General features: G+C 44.2%; 1 protein-coding gene across 1 annotated transcript; it reads right to left on the bottom strand.

Annotated features, from left to right (window-relative positions):
• Positions 1–346: 346 nt before the first annotated feature.
• On the bottom strand, positions 347–12,037 carry efna1b (ephrin-A1b). Its single transcript, XM_071396500.1, has 5 exons — positions 11,763–12,037; positions 1,356–1,651; positions 1,131–1,196; positions 815–934; positions 347–690 (listed from the first exon to the last, which is right to left on the bottom strand). Exons 1-5 carry the CDS (start codon positions 11,858–11,860, stop codon positions 569–571), a joined length of 702 nt encoding a protein of 233 aa, XP_071252601.1. The 5' UTR covers positions 11,861–12,037; the 3' UTR covers positions 347–568.
• Between the last annotated feature and the right edge of the window lie 5,975 nt (positions 12,038–18,012).

Here is an 18,012-nt window from a genome sequence, read left to right as displayed (position 1 = left end):
CTCAATATTAGGAAGGTATTGATCATGTTTTTTTACACTCCGTGTATAATCACTGTTATAATTCAATTCAGGGTAATCATGAAAACAGTTATCCCTTTGTCAGTTTTCTAATAATGATTAGTACATCACGTTTCCAGTTAGATCTGTTCCAGAGTCAGTGGGGTTTCCAGGTCTCCATACAGATCAAATGGAGTGAAAAGGGAAATAGCATCCATCCTCTTTCATTTACAAAAACATGTAGAAAAATTATCCTTCAGAAAATACTCTTGAAGATCATTGCCTCTGGAACGATCAACGTTCCAATCACACACACACACACACACACACACACACACACACACACACACACACACACACACACACACACACACACACACACACACACACACACACACACACACACACACACACACACACACACACACACACACACACACACACACACACACACACACACAGCAGCTCAGTCCAGTTGCAAATATAAAAATATCTATAAAAATCTTCTCTGTGCCAATGTCCAGCATTGGGTTGACAGTGTCTCTGTTGTAGCTAGGTCTGTAACTCAGTCTCAATATAGTAACAGGGATAGTAGGACGGGGAACAGGGTGAAGAAGACCGACAGGGAGACCAGCTGAACACCTGAACTACCCACACTCTTCTGGACCTTAGGCTCCAACACAGTAGGGTCATCTGGAGAGAGAGAGAGAACATGTTATTATCAGAAACAAGTGGAACAATTCTACTGTACTTCCAGTATCCAGAGTCAATGCTATACATCTGACTGTCTCTCTGGATGGACAGATGGGAGACGTACCGGCTGGAAGCCTGTTGGAGGGGTTGTGCACTCCTCCTGCTCCTATCTTTCCCTTTCCTCCATCCATCGCTTTCTCCATCACTCCATCCTTGACTTTGTCAGCCTTGGCCTTCCCAGAACCTGTAGAAGACAAGAAGTCATTGGTAAGAACTTGATTGTATGAACACCCATCGGGAACACCACTGAATATGGGGAACACTAAGCCTAGCCATTAATGTGAATGGAAGCTAATGCTACCATAGCTTTAGCCTTTAGAGGGTTTTCCTAACAGAGGCTAATGCTAGCATGTTGATGGAGACAGGGGAATGGAGCTCACCATGAGGTCCAACCACATCCACCTTCAGCCTCAGACACTCCTGGCCGTGGTGATGCAGCGGCTTGGCTGAAGAGGGAGAAGAGGGAGGTTTAGTACAAATACCCAAGCATTGTGTTAGAGTAGTCTATTGTACAGTTAAGTGGTAGTATTCATTCAGAAGTACTGCAAATAGATAGTGGTATTAGTAAATGTGTATTAGTACTACTATAGTATTGATATACTTACAGATATAGTAGTAGCTCTCTCCATGTCTGAACTCCTTGCCCAGGGTGAAGGGGGTGAAGCGCTGGAACTTCTCGGAGAACCTCTCGGGGGCGTGGGCAGCGAAGGGTCGGGAACATTCCCAACGCAGCTGGTCGAAGGAGTGGGGCTTACACACCTCATAATCCTCCTTCTCCACCATGTACAGCACGTACCGCTCGGCCTCCTGGGACGGCAGCTCCCCGCGCGTGTAGTGAGGACAGATGATGTCCAGGTAGTCGTTGATTTTCACCTCCACTGTGTACTCATCCCATAGGAAACTAGAGAGAAGAGAAGGAGAGTGGTTAGTGACATGTCTGGCTATTATCTTTAGATGACCTTACATCTAATAGTCATCTCTGACTGACCGAAGGAACAAACGTAACATTATGAAATATCATCACGGCCCATTCCCAGCCGGATGACAGAGTTTGTGTGGGCTGTTCCACTCACATGAACAAACACGCATGGAAGAACCAACTTACTCAAACACACACTCTCATAATAAACACACTCACGGACAATCATAAACACAAAAAGCTGTTAAGACTCAGCCCAAACAGACAGTGTGTGTGTGTGTGTGTGTGTGTGTGTGTGTGTGTGTGTGTGTGTGTGTGTGTGTGTGTGTGTGTGTATTTGCACCTGCGGCAAGTGTGTGATTGCGTGTGTCCTGGTGTAGACCTGTCACCCAGACAATGAGAATTAGTGAGTAGCCAATTAGGAGTCACTAGCTGAACTTGTTTGATGTATTTATTTAGACAAGAACACACCACTACACGCCTACACTCTTTCTGCCTATCCCTCTTTAACTCTCTCCCTCATCTGTTTTCTGGAGCATTCCACTCATGTTGTTTTAAGAGTAGAGTTTCACTGGCCAGCTGTGTCCATGGAGACAAGATTCTGAGTGACAGTTTCTCCTTCTGTCTCTCATATACATGCTCTGTCTGCACAAGTCATTTAATCTCTTTCTCTCCGCCCTACACAAGTCATTTAATCTCTTTCTCTCCCTCCCTACACAAGTCATTTAATCTCTTTCTCTCCCTCCCTACACAAGTCATTTAATCTCTTTCCCTCCCTCCCTACACAAGTCATTTAATCTCTTTCTCTCCCTCCCTACACAAGTCATTTCATCTCTTTCTCTCCCTCCCTACACAAGTCATTTAATCTCTTTCTCTCCCTCCCTACACAAGTCATTTAATCTCTTTCTCCCTACACAAGTCATTTAATCTCTTTCTCTCCCTCCCTACACAAGTCATTTAATCTCTTTCTCTCCCTCCCTACACAAGTCATTTAATCCATTTCTCTCCGCCCTACACAAGTCATTTAATCCATTTCTCTCCGCCCTACACAAGTCATTTAATCTCTTTCTCTCCGCCCTACACAAGTCATTTAATCTCTTTCTCTCCCTCCCTACACAAGTCATTTAATCTCTTTCTCTCCCTCCCTACACAAGTCATTTAATCTCTTTCTCTCCCTCCCTACACAAGTCATTTAATCTCTTTCCCTCCCTCCCTACACAAGTCATTGAATCTCTTTCTCTCCCTCCCTACACAAGTCATTTAATCTCTTTCTCTCCCTCCCTACACAAGTCATTTAATCCATTTCTCTCCGCCCTACACAAGTCATTTAATCTCTTTCTCTCCGCCCTACACAAGTCATTTAATCTCTTTCTCTCCCTCCCTACACAAGTCATTTCATCTCTTTCTCTCCTCCCTACACAAGTCATTTAATCTCTTTCTCTCCGCCCCACACAAGTCATTTAATCTCTTTCTCTCCGCCCTACACAAGTCATTTAATCTCTTTCTCTCTCTCCCTCCCTACACAAGTCATTTTTTCTCTCCCTCCCTACACAAGTCATTTAATCTCTTTCTCTCCCTCCCTACACAAGTCATTTGAATGAGTTAGTTATCATCTCTCTTTGTCCCTCTCCCTCCCTTTCTTTCCCTCTGCACCTGTTGGAGTGTCAGTGGGTGTGACTGTTTTTACTCCTCTAGTGACTCTTCACCCCTGATTCTGTCTCTTCCTACTTCTTCCTCCATGAAAAATAAATATTGAGGGAGGTGGAGACAGTCTCTCTTTGTGTTCCTTTTCATCTTCACCCTCCATTGACTTTATGACTCTAAGCTCCCCCCCCCCCCCCATCTCGGTTCTAGATTTTAACTGTTGTTGTTGTGGTTGTTGTTTCGCCCTCCCTCCCTCCCTCCAGCCAACCCCTCCAATCTACTGAGGTATACACGTGAACGGACACAAATGTCTAACACACACAACTCATGAAATAAACCCTAGATCAGTGGGTAGAGCAGTGGAACTTATGTTTCTGGTAGGAAGGAAGGTTAGAGAGATGAAAGAAACAAAGTGCTGTATCTGGGTATCAAATTAAAACAGTGCTTTCCAGCTGTCCTCTAGGCCTATAAGGATTCAGCTCACACAGTTGAGTTGTGTTGGCGAGTGGAGTCAGTGGTGCTGGCAGAGTACACACACACACACACACACACACTTTTCTGGAAGAGAGGTTGAGTTTGTGGGTAAGAGCTTGTTATCCCTGAGGATGTAATCAGTATAATATGCACGTCAGAGTCTCATTGGTTCCCAGCCCTGGGCTGAACAGACATCCACACAGGCCGCAGCACAAACACCCTGCCACATACTCCGGGTGTGTGGCTCTGTTCTGTGCCACGAGAGAGAGAGCGTCTGTATCACAGGCAGCTGGTGGCACTTTAATTAGGGAGGAAGGGCTCATAGTAATGTATACACTAGCTTTGTGTGAGAGAGACAGTGTGAAGACCCCAGTTCTTCCATGTTTATGTTGTGTTTCTGTGTGCCCAAGCATCAAAGCCTAGAACAATAGGTATCTGGTATCCTGCCTCCCTCCTTTCATCCCTCCTTTCTCTCCTGTTGTTGTTGTCCTTCTTAAGTGACAGACACACTGGCTCCATGTGGGTCTCTAACCCCCTTTAATCCCCCTGCATGTGTGTGTGTGAGAGAGAGAGACCTAGAGAGAGTACCCTGCCTGTCACAACATGTATTGTTAGCAGAGCCCGTACCTAGGCTCATTAGCCGGGGCTAATAGCAAGATTTGCCTCTTTCTTACACCACTTCAAAACAGGATGATATCTTTGGCTTAGCCTTCACATGCACACACGCCGGTCTGCGGTACAAGCTCTTAATTGACAAACAATTCTGTTCCTTTCTTATTAATTTTCTTTGACTCCGACTGGTAATGACAGGGTTGAGACGAACGGCACGAGAGAACTGCACTGCTACAGTAGAATGAAGAGACTTTCCTAACTGAATCCACCTGATTTCCACACCAACCACAGCTTCTCCTTAAAAACATGTTCCTGTCTAAAGCTGTCAAAACACATATTCTGTTGCTAATCTCAGTCACTACAAACAATCACACTTTCAGATCTCCCTTTGTCGCTCTTCTGGAGCCTACTTCATTAAACGCTCTTCTGGAGCCTACTTCATTAAACGCTCTTCTGGAGCCTACTTCATTAAACGCTCCTCTGGAGCCTACTTCATTAAACGCTCTTCTGGAGCCTACTTCATTAAACGCTCTTCAGGAGCCTACTTAATTAAACGCTCTTCTGGAGCCTACTTAATTAAACGCTCTTCTGGAGCCTACTTCATTAAACGCTCTTCTGGAGCCTACTTCATTAAACGCTCTTCTGGAGCCTACTTCATTAAACGCTCTTCTGGAGCCTACTTCATTAAACGCTCTTCTGGAGCCTACTTCATTAAACGCTCTTCTGGAGCCTACTTCATTAAACGCTCTTCTGGAGCCTACTTAATTAAACGCTCTTCTGGAGCCTACTTAATTAAACGCTCTTCTGGAGCCTACTTAATTAAACGCTCTTCTGGAGCCTACTTAATTAAACGCTCTTCTGGAGCCTACTTAATTAAACGCTCTTCTGGAGCCTACTTAATTAAACGCTCTTCTGGAGCCTACTTAATTAAACGCTCTTCTGGAGCCTACTTAATTAAAAGCTCTTCTGGAGCCTACTTAATTAAAAGCTCTTCTGGAGCCTACTTAATTAAAAGCTATCTGGGGTCTGGGGTCAAGCTGTTGCCCACAAAGGGAGGAGGGGTTCTGAATAGGGTGTAATTACCCCTCCCCCAAAGACATAAACCCTGGAGCTGACTAGACTCCAGTCTGCCCCCATCCTTCACCCCTCTAGCCCAAAGGCTGTGCTCAGTGTCCTCTACTCACTAGTAGAGGCTGATGTAGACATGATAAGGTGAGGTATGTTGTAGCTACTATGGCTCTCAGCATTTTGCACGTGGTCCATGTTGCCCATAATTTACTCTGTACAATAATCATGATGAAGCTAGATTTACAGTAATGTTGACGGCCATACTTATCAATGGGAGGGGTTGTGTGAGTGTGTGCATGTGTGAGCGTGTGTGCAATCTCAGCCTAGGGATCTGGGAGAAGTCCAGCTGATTGAAGCCAGTTGACACAGGGCCAGACTCACAACTGGAACACAAGCGACCTTTCCTCCCTCCCTCTGAACAGTATCGTCTTTCTCTCGTCTTTCCCTCTCCTTCGTCCTTCTCTTCACAGGAGAGTGAGAGTTGCATTAATGTGATAGCTACGCGTGTGTGAGAAGCAGGGGGGTGAGGGTGAGGTTCTCTGAATACCAGAATTCAGGCCGCCTCACACCCCAGGCACTTGAGCACATCTGTTTATCAGGGCAGACCAGAGCCTGCCTGCCTGTCTGTATGTCTGCCTGTCTGCCTGTCACTGAGGTGTGTGTCTGTCTGTCTATGTCTCACTGAGGTGTGTGTAAACAGCCAGGGTGGAAGGTAGTCTCCCTTCACCTCTCCTCTGAACAGTTCTCAGAGCTGCTACTGTAGCTACTGCGTCACAGATGTGTGTGTGTGTGTGTGGTAGGTGGTTATGACAGTAGGGTGATTGGGTGAGTTGTTTAACACCTCATTAAGTTCTCAACAGCTTTGAAGTCCTCTCCTCATCTCTTGCTGTTATCACATCTCTCCCCTCTAGATTCACCTCCCACCCCTCTCTTCTCTTCCATTCTTTCCCTACTTATAGGCCATCTCTCTTCTCTCCCTACTGCCCCTCCTGTGTTTCCCATATAGAATTCTCTCACACCATACAACTATAAAATCTGCACACACAGGCGTATAAATGACCCTATTAATTCACTGTGGTATCCCACATTCACACCTCAACTCAAGAGGATATAGGCCTGTCAGTTGTAATCTGGGTTTTAGTTGTTGTATCTACTAATACAGTATTGTACACTAACTACCCTAGTAGAACCTCTCCAGAACACTCTCTAATCTCCCACATTCTCTCCTGAGAGGAGAGTTCCAAAGAGGTCATTCTTCTGTCTGTCACGCTCCAACAGATCAGAATAACAGGAGTCTAATCATTCTGTCCCAACCCCCATTATCACATCCAGACTCCACTTATTACCACCACCACCTATTCATGGTATGTGTGATTCTTTATAAGGAATTGCAGGGTTTGAGAGCCTTTAAAAATGTCAACACAGCCTTTTCTCCCCTCCCTCCAGCCAGCCATCTATTCATCCATGTCCCATCTCTCCGTCTGTCTCCCCTTTATGCGCTCTAATTAACCCATCCCCCTCTCCCTCCATTCATCCCTCTATTCTTCCCTTGCTCTTAAAAAGGTAACATAATATCAGAGCTCTTCATGACAGCCTAATTTCTCAACACAAATACCTTCTCTTTTACCCATCCCCCACTTTCTGTTCCCAACTCTCTCTTCCAGATGAATAGAAAAAGGCTACGTGTTGGCAGGTTGCTAGATATGCAGCTTGGTTTGGGTCAATGAGGAGAACTAGACTCACAGGTCTCTCAACCAGGGCAATAATATTCCAACTAACCCGGGTTCAATCTGGATTATACAGAATAACATGGTTGGGGTCAAAACTATTTTCATTCATTCAAAGTGAATGTCATGAATTGCAAAAATTCTTGTTGGAAATATCCCGGCTGCTTCAAACAGAGAAGTCAGTCAGGCCTGAGCTGAGCTGACTGGACGTGGCCCTTAGGGGGCAACAGAGAGCCGTCTCTGAAACGCTGCACGAGATGATACTGGACACACAAACATGACCCTACACACACAATGTGATAACGTGAGGATAAAGCAGTCCTCAGTATTGCAGAGTTGAGTCAAACAGTAACAGTGGGGAGACTAAGCAAGCTGCTGTGATCTGTGTGGAAAACTACTCAGGAAAACAGAGCAGGGTCTGTGAGAAAGAGAGGGACTGACGGAGAGAGAGAGGAAGTCTGGACCATAGATAAGGAGGCGAGAGGAAGAGCTGAGATGGAAGGGGGCCCAGGGGGTGCTAATTAAAGTATATTTTTATTTGAAACACGGCAAAACGTTGTTTTATGTTACATCCATGATAATGTGTGTGTGAGGGTGTTCGGTAAGACAGCTGTTATGTCAGCAGGAAACAAGCTATATGCCTAGATGTGATTGAATGGACAGAACTATACGCTGTGTAGCTGACTGACTGGAGCTATCCTATTGGCTCCTTTAACTGATTGTTCTATGTAGGATATGTTCCTCTACATATTTAAGGAGCTTCAGATTTACTAACACACACACACGTCTGTTACGCCAGAGAGATAGCAGGGATATAATCTATTCTAAATATAAAAAGCAGCAGAATGACGATGACGATTTTAGTGTCTATAGGTCAGCTAGTCAGATTACAGCTCAGATCATCTGTAATCTGTGTGCGCGAGTGTATTCCCCCTCATTCTGCTGTAGGATTAGAGACCCAGAGTGACAGATGAGGTGGGAGGGAGAGAGAGACTTGCTTTGGCAATGTTAACATATGTTTCCCATGCCAATAAAGCCCCTTGAATTTAAATTTAATTGAGAGGTGGGTTCCAGAATAGAGAGAGGGGAGGGGGGGAAGGAGAGAGAGAAAGAGAGAGAGAGAGAGAGAGGTCGATCTCAGAATAGAGAAGGGAGGGGGAGCGAGAGAGAGAGGTCGATCTCAGAATAGAGAAGGGAGGGGGAGCTAGAGGGGAGGGTTTCAGAATAGAGAGAGGGGCATATAGCCAGAGGAAAGAAGAGCTTTACAACAGAGAAAAAAAATCACACATTTAACTTTACAACCAAACCACCCTCTTCCCCCACCAGCCACCAGCCACCACAACCCTAAACCTCTTCCTCTAGGACATATCTGTTCAGACAAGCCCAACACCTCAACAACACGAGAGAGAAAGACAAAAGAAGACAGAGAATTGGAAATATATAGCTATATAGGAGAGGAGAACATGAATACTTGAATATGTGATAGAGATGAACTCATGGAAACAGAGAGTGAGAAAGAGAGATAGTCAGGCAATAACAAGCTGGAGAAGACACAGCTGGTGTGGAGAAGAGGGAGTGGCGATGGAGAGAGGAACGGACAGGTACAGAAGGGAGGGAGAGAAGGAAGGAAAGGGGGGGAGGGGGGAGGTCGAACACAGCTGACAGAGTTGAGTATAGTAACAGGGGAAGTGTGGAATGCTGGCTGCTACTAATATTAACACCCAACTCCTCCCTCCTGCCCCTAGAGAGAGAGTGTGTGTGTGTGCGCATGTATGCGTGTGAGTCACTGATTTACCAGTGCTCCGTAATATCGCCTACGTATAGGGCCCCTCCCTTTCTCTGACATTGGAGTTCAGGCAACACTACACACTCACCCTCAGTCAAAAACAAAAAAACACTTCCAGTAACAAGGCATTGCGCCAGAACTAATGATTAAGCTGTTGGATCAGGTCGAAACAAGCCCAGTCTCTCACACACACACACCAGGCTATAACACAAGGTTGGAACAGACTGCGAAAAACCAGTTTCTACACCAGTCAGGTCGGAGACTGACAACTGTACACACACACTGAGCGATCTGTGTGTTACCATCTGAAGTCAGTCAGTAAACATCAGTTTACACCTGATCGCCTTAGATCAATCAGCCAGAAATCAATTAGACTCAGTGATCCCATGGGAGTGAATCAGGTGGTTGAGACACAGTGTAAAGTGGGACGACAGTTGAGGGACCAGATTGGGCTTTCAGGCTGAAAGACTGAAAATTGCCCAGAGAGAAAGAGAAAGTTGAAAAAGAAAGATGGAAACTGAGAACGAGGGATTAAAGAGAAGGACGAACGATTAAACAGTAAAAATGTGGTAACAATAGCAGGTGGGTACAGGCCAGACTAGGATTAAGTCTTAATTTTTAACAGTGATTAATCTCCTTCTGAAAACCACATTCACTGAATTCCAATTGGAGGTTTTCAGAGACTTTAGATAAAGACTTCTGGGGGAAAAAAGTGTGTGTGTGAGACATATGCAGTACAGAATGTGTGAGTAGAGCTTGTATCATGAGTAATAGTTATCAGTGTGAGTCTATCGGTCTTTAGTGGACACTGAGCGCATCACAGCTTCCACATCAAACTGGCGCGGCGAGTTACCATGTTGTTTGTTTTTGTTAATGTGTGACTGTGTCAATGTATGTGAGAGTGTGTGTCTGAACATGCTTGTTTGTGTCTAGAGTACATGTGTGACGTGTGAACATATTGTCTGGTTATGTGTTAGTCTATCTTTAGTCTGCTACGAAAAGGATTAGTGTACATTATGATTGGTGTTGTTGATGTTGTTATGCAACGCAAGTTAGAGTGGGAATGTAGTCAAGATCCAGATTAAAGAACAGTCTTGCGCAGCTAAACTTGTGGGGACAAGGTTAACCCCCAACCCTAACCCATAACCTTATCATAACCTTAACCTAGCTCCTAACCCTAGAAATAACATTTGATCTTGTGGGGATCAACAAAATGTCCCCAGTTGGTCAAATGTTTGCGCACACACACACACACACACACACACACACACACACACACACACACACACACACACACACACACACACACACACACACACACACACACACACACACACACACACACACACACACACACACACACACACACACACACACACACACACACACACAAACTTTCTGTATTTCTCTGCATTTATAGCAATTCTCACTTGACCCACAACTCTGATGCTCTGATTTCTCCTCTATAACCTCTTTCTTTTCTCATTATGGACTAAGAGTCTGGTTCAGATGTCCTTCTCTTCAGTTCTTTTCTCCCTCTCTCTTCCTCCTCATGTCACCTGATCAACAGAATTCATATTCCTTGTGCTCGAGCCACCGTCTCAGTGATGTCATATCGACAAACCCAGGTAAAGTCAGACCTGCGTACGGAACAGGTAAAGTACACGACTGACTCACACCGACAAAACCCATTTCGTCACAACTCATTACAAGGTATGATTAGTCAACAACATTTACCTATGCTCACATCATTAAATCAATTACAAAACCAATGTCTTTCCCATTTCATAGGAAATCTAATTTAGTGCTCTGTCATCATCATTGGCCTAAGGAGAAGAAGGTACAATAACATCGACCCAGAGTCGGCTGAAAACGTGACCCCTCAGTCTTTGTCCATTTCCTCTATAAAATAATCCATCCTTCTTCCTCACCATCTTCAGCTCTGTGCTAAAAGCTCAATAAATCACATGGCCTCGCATACACCTGTCAAGCTCCATTGATCCCACTGAGTGGCAGGGTAGCGTTACAATTTCTGACCCCAAAACAATCAGCATTGGACATCTCACCCCCCCTCCCCCTTTTGGAGAGCTGAAGTGTCAGACTGTCAACAGCACCAATAGAGTGAAACACAGACATACAGTCTGGATTCAGACACTCAGGTCGAGTTGGTTCATGTCAGGATTTATTTTTATGCTATGCTGTGTGAGGGAGTCTATCTTTGTATCGAGATCATATATATGGTTGATTCTGTCTGTCCAGCTGTCTCAGAATTCGTTCCCAATCTTCCCCTTGTTCTCTGTTTATGCCCTGCTGCGCGATTGGCCTACCATAGCCTAAATATAATTATGTTACCTGGTTAAAGGGGCAAGCAGACAGCTAATACAACAAGGCACACAGCCTACACCTAATATCCTACAAGTGGAAGAAATAAAATAAATACCAAAATCCAGATGTCAACTTCTATTCCACATTGGTTCAACATTTCATTGAAATGACGTGCAATCGACGTTGATTCAACCAGGCCGTGTGTGTCCAGTGGGGTGGGATGTCTGGTAAAGAACCGAGGAAATTCAGCGCGTAGGCTATCCATTGAGTGGATGAGACACAAACAGTATTTATCCCATGACAGAAAGTGTACTTGAGTAGGCCTAGTAGTGTCAGATACGCATTCTCAAAGTGAGTTGAGCACTAGGTGCGCGTAAACAGAAATCACACACACTTTTAATGTGTGCTACACCAAAATACGCACAAACACACAGAGAAAGAGATGAAGAACACCTACTTTGGGTTTGTACTATTCCAGAAGACGCTGTGTCTCTCTGCAGTAGCGAACCCGGTTCCGAAGCTCACAGCCAAACACACCAGCCACACCAAATCCATAGCTGCTGATTTAGGACCAAAACCAAACACCAACAGATACTGTCAGTTATTGCAGAATAAGTCTGTGCAGGATGTGCACACTGTCAAAATAAATGTATGATAGGGGTGCTGGTCTATAGCTGTTGCTTTTCTGTATGGTTGAGACCTCCTTCTATGGAGTTTAACGGCGGTTTGTATGGTTAAGACCGCGGCGCGTTGACTGTTTTGTCTAACGGAGCCACGCCTCTCCCGGTTGTATAGCCAATAACAGCGGGAAAAACGCCCCGCTGCTCTGACTATTCAACTAGAGACGCCATGAACACTTTATCCAATCTATATGATATAATCAAAGCTATGGACAGAAATATATGGGCCTATAGCTATTTTGTGACATTGAAATGAATTCATGACGCACTCAAAATAGTTGTTGTGTTTCTTTTGTTGTGACCAATAGTGTTTTATTTTAGTCATTAATGAAAAACTTGCTGACCCCCCCCCCCCTGATTAATTATAGGCTCACATATTCAACAACATGAAAATGTGAAATAACAATACTATGGTATACTTTAGAAAATAAGTGAATCTAATGTAATGCAAGGTATACATGTCCCTAAATGTTCTAGGAGAGCTCGTCTGTGACTGTGTGGGTCAGTCAGATGTTATCCTACTGAATCATTCAGATGTTATCTGTGTAGCTAATCTTCTGGGTCCCCTGTAGCCATATAGTCTGCAGGCACACAGTGACTGTACATTAGCAACACAAAGCTGCTCAAAATAATGCATTATAATACAGTATAGCCCACCCTTTTTTATCCCACATTTAGTATTCACTTCTTTTGTGCCACTAAAAAACAAGACTGACAAAAACAAAAATGAGCACATTGCAGAAATCAAGCAAGAATATCAGTAAATGTGCCAAACACACTGTGTTCCCTGCTAGTCCAGGACTCCATGGGTTCAGGGGCTGACCAACAGGGGGCAGGGACTAGACAAGGCCCGGTGAGCAGGCTCAGAACTTCATTGTGTGTGTGTGTGTGTGTGTGTTTGTGTGTGTTTGTGTGTGTGTGTGTGTGTGTGTTTGTGTGTGTTTGTGTGTGTGGTGTGTGTGTGTGTGTGGTGTGGTGTGTGTGTGTGTGTGTGTGTGTGTGTGTGTGTGTGTGTGTGTGTGTGTGTGTGTGTGTGTGTGTGTGTGTGTGTGTGTGTGTGTGTGTGTGTGTGTGTGTGTGTGTGTGTGTGTGTGTGTGTGTGTGTGCGAAGATTAATGAAGATGGCTCGGCAGTGGATGGTTATTTGTGTTTTTTTTTATGCTGATCTGAATTTTTTTTTCTGACATAGTTTCCTATGATCGAAAGAGCTTCTGGACACCAGAACAGTGATCCCTAACTTCCATTTGGATGAAGATTTCTACTTCAACAAGTTGGCAGCTGTTGACATACTGCTCAGACAAGGCCCTAATCCCGGGACTCGAAAGAGGAAGAGACGCTGCAAAAGAGGCAGACAAGTGGGCACCCTGAGGAGATCAACACCTGTACCCTCTGTTCTATTGGTAAATGACCAATCACCAGAGAACAAACTAGACAAGCTCTGTTCTATTGGTAAATGACCAATCACCAGAGAACAAACTAGACAAGCTCTGTTCTATTGGTAAATTATCAATCACCAGAGAACAAACTAGACAAGCTCTGTTCTATTGGTAAATGACCAATCACCAGAGAACAAACTAGACAAGCTCTGTTCTATTGGTAAATGACCAATCACCAGAGAACAAACTAGACAAGCTCTGTTCTATTGGTAAATGACCAATCACCAGAGAACAAACTAGACAAGCTCTGTTCTATTGGTAAATTATCAATCACCAGAGAACAAACTAGACAAGCTCTGTTCTATTGGTAAATTATCAATCACCAGAGAACAAACTAGACAAGCTCTGTTCTATTGGTAAATGACCAATCACCAGAGAACAAACTAGACAAGCTCTGTTCTATTGGTAAATGACCAATCACCAGAGAACAAACTAGACAAGCTCTGTTCTATTGGTAAATGACCAATCACCAGAGAACAAACTAGACAAGCTCTGTTCTATTGGTAAATGACCAATCACCAGAGAACAAACTAGACAAGCTCTGTTCTATTGGTAAATTATCAATCACCAGAGAACAAACTAGACAAGCTCTGTTCTATTGGTAAATGACCAATCACCAGAGAACAAACTAGACAAGCTCTGTTCTATTGGTAAATGACCAATCACCAGAGAACAAACTAGACAAGCTCTGTTCTATTGGTAAATGACCAATCACCAGAGAACAAACTAGACAAGCTTCGTTCCAGACCATCCTATCAACAGGACCTGAAGAATTGTAATATTGTAATGCAGGGAAACATCTGTCTTACTTAATTTTTACCAGCATGACACCTGTGTAACTAGAAGCGACAAAACTCTAGATCACCTCTACTCCACACACAGAAACACATACAAAACTCTAGACCACCTCTACTCCACACACAGAAACACATACAAAACTCTAGATCACCTCTACTCCACACACAGAAACACATACAAAACTCTAGACCACCTCTACTCCACACACAGAAACACATACAAAACTCTAGACCACCTCTACTCCACACACAGAAACACATACAAAACTCTAGATCACCTCTACTCCACACAGAAACACATACAAAACTCTAGACCACCTCTACTCCACACACAGAAACACATACAAAACTCTAGATCACATCTACTCCACACAGAAACACATACAAAACTCTAGATCACATCTACTCCACACACAGAAACACAGAAACTCTAGACCACCTTTACTCCACACACAGAAACACATACAAAACTCTAGATCACATCTACTCCACACATAAACACATACAAAACTCTAGATCACCTTTACTCCACACACAGAAACACATATAAAACTCTAGATCACCTCTACTCCACACACAGAAACACATACAAAACTCTAGATCACCTCTACTCCACACACAGAAACACATACAAAACTCTAGATCACATTTACACCACACACAGAAACACAGAAACTCTAGATCACCTCTACTCCACACACAGAAACACATACAAAACTCTAGATCACATCTACTCCACACACAGAGACACATACAAAACTCTAGATCACCTCTACTCCACACACAGAGACACATACAAAACTCTAGATCACATCTACTCCACACACAGAAACACATATAAAACTCTAGATCACCTCTACTCCACACACAGAAACACATACAAAACTCTAGATCACCTCTACTCCACACACAGAGACACATACAAAACTTTAGATCACATCTACTCCACACACAGAAACACATACAAAACTCTAGATCACCTCTACTCCACACACAGAAACACATACAAAACTCTAGATCACCTCTACTCCACACACAGAGACACATACAAAACTCTAGATCACATCTACTCCACACACAGAAACACATACAAAACTCTAGATCACCTCTACTCCACACACAGAAACACATACAAAACTCTAGATCACCTCTACTCCACACACAGAAACACATACAAAACTCTAGATCACCTCTACTCCACACACAGAGACACATACAACACTCTAGATCACCTCTACTCCACACACAGAAACACATACAAAACTCTAGATCACCTCTACTCCACACACAGAAACACATACAAAACTCTAGATCACCTCTACTCCACACATAAACACATACAAAACTCTAGATCACATCTACTCCACACACAGAAACACATACAAAACTCTAGATCACCTCTACTCCACACACAGAAACACATACAAAACTCTAGATCACCTCTACTCCACACACAGAGACACATACAAAACTCTAGATCACATCTACTCCACACACAGAAACACATACAAAACTCTAGATCACCTCTACTCCACACATAAACACATACAAAACTCTAGATCACCTCTACTCCACACAGAAACACATACAAAACTCTAGATCACCTCTTCTCCACACACAGAAACACATACAAAACTCTAGATCACATCTACTCCACACACAGAAACACATACAAAACTCTAGATCACATCTACTCCACACACAGAAACACATATAAAACTCTAGATCACCTCTACTCCACACAGAAACACATATAAAACTCTAGATCACCTTTACTCCACACACAGAAACACATATAAAACTCTAGATCACCTTTACTCCACACACAGAAACACATACAAAACTCTAGATCACCTCTACTTCACACACAGAAACACATACAAAACTCTAGATCACCTCTACTCCACACAGAAACACATACAACACTCTAGATCACCTCTACTCCACACACAGGGACACATACAAAACTCTAGATCACATCTACTCCACACACAGAAACACATACAAAACTCTAGATCACAACTCTAGATCACCTCTACTCCACACACAGAAGCACATATAAAACTCTAGATCACCTCTACTCCACACACAAGCAAAAACTCAAATAGGAAATATCAGCTCAATACGTAAGTGGTCTGATGAAGCGAACACTAATTTACAGGACTGTTTCGCTAGCACAGACTGAAATATGTTCCAGAATTCATCTGATAAAATGGTGGTATTTACCACATCAGTCACCAGCTTCATTAATAATTGCGTCAATGATGTCATCCCCACAATGACCACACGTACATATCCCAACCAGAAGCCATGGATTACAGGCAACATCCTCACTGAGCTAAAGACTAGAACTGCCGCTTTCAAGGATCGGGACACTAACCCGGATGCTTAAAAGAAATCTCACTACAACCTCCGATGAGCCATCAAACAGTCAAAACGTCAATGCAGGACTAAGATCGAATCCTACTACGCCAGCTCTGACGCTCGTTGGATGTGGCAGGGCTTGTGTAAGGACTATAAACAGGTTAACATTCACATGGCCATGGGGCCAGACGGATCACTAGGATGCATACTCAGAGCATGAGCTGACCAGCTGGTAAGTGTCTTCACTGACATTTTCAACCTTTCCCTGACCCAGTCTATAATACCTACATGTTTCAAGGAGACCACCATAGTCCCTGTGCCCAAGAATGCCAAGGTAACCTGTCTAAATGACTACCGCCCGTGGCACTCACATCTGTTGCCCCGAAATGTTTTTAAAAGCTGTTCAAGGCTCACATCAACACCATCATTCCAGACACGCTGGAGCCTTCTCCAATTCGCATACCACCCAAACAGATCCACAGATGATGCAATCTCTATTGCACTCCAAACTGCCCTTTACTACCTGGACAAGAGGAACACCTATGTGAGAATGCTGTTCATTGACTAAAGGGCAGCGTTCAACACGATAGAGCCATCCAAGCTCATCACTAAGCTCAGGATCCTATGACTGAACAACTTCCTCTTCAACTGGACCCTGGACTTCCTGACGGGACGCATCCAGGTGTTGAGGGTAGGCAACAACACATCTGCCACGATGACCCTCAGGGGTGCGTGCTTAGTCCCCTCCTGTACTCCCTGTTACCCATGACTGCGTGGCCACGCATGACTCCTACACCATCATTAAGATTGCTGACGACATGAAGGTGGTTGGCATGATCACAGACGACGATGAGACAGCCTATAGGGAGGAGGTCAGAGACCTGGCAGTGTGGTGCCAGGACAACAACCTCTCCCTCAACGTTATCAAGACAAAGGAGCTGATCATGGACTACAGGAAACGGAGGGCAGAGCACGCCGCCATCCACGTCGACAGGGCTGTAGTGGAGCGGGTCGAGAGCTTCAAGTTCCTTCACATCAATAAGGTATTAACATGGTCTACACACACCAACACAGTGGTGAAGAAGGCACAACAACGGCTCTTCCCCCTCAGGAGGCTGAAAAGATTTGTAATGGGCCCTCAGTTCCTCAAAAGGTTTCACAGCTGTACCATTGAGAGCATCTTGACTGGCTGCATCACCGCTTGGTATGGCAACTGCTTGGCATTCGACCGCAAGGCGCTACAACAGGGTAGTGCATATGGCCGTGCTGCCTGCCATCTTTATTGCCAAGTTATCATTGCCTCAGTACAGGTACCCTGTGTATACAGCCAAGTTATCATTGCCTCAGTACTGGTACCCTGTGTATACAGCCAAGTTATCAACGACTCAGTACTGGTACCCTGTGCATACAGCCAAGTTATCATTGCCTCA

This window comes from Salvelinus alpinus, chromosome 4, assembly GCF_045679555.1.
Source record: "Salvelinus alpinus chromosome 4, SLU_Salpinus.1, whole genome shotgun sequence".
Taxonomy (NCBI): domain Eukaryota; kingdom Metazoa; phylum Chordata; class Actinopteri; order Salmoniformes; family Salmonidae; genus Salvelinus; species Salvelinus alpinus.
This window is presented reverse-complemented; position numbering and strand designations above follow the sequence as displayed.

Bases quoted from the DNA above. Each gene is read 5' to 3' on its own strand.
- efna1b (XM_071396500.1), bottom strand. From the start codon at position 11,860: ATGGATTTGGTGTGGCTGGTGTGTTTGGCTGTGAGCTTCGGAACCGGG. The intron at 1,197-1,355 runs GTAAGTATATCA...CTCCCTCTTCAG, and splicing joins AGAGAGCTACTACTATATCT to CCAAGCCGCTGCATCACCAC. The intron at 935-1,130 runs GTGAGCTCCATT...TGTCTTCTACAG, and splicing joins GGATGTGGTTGGACCTCATG to GTTCTGGGAAGGCCAAGGCT.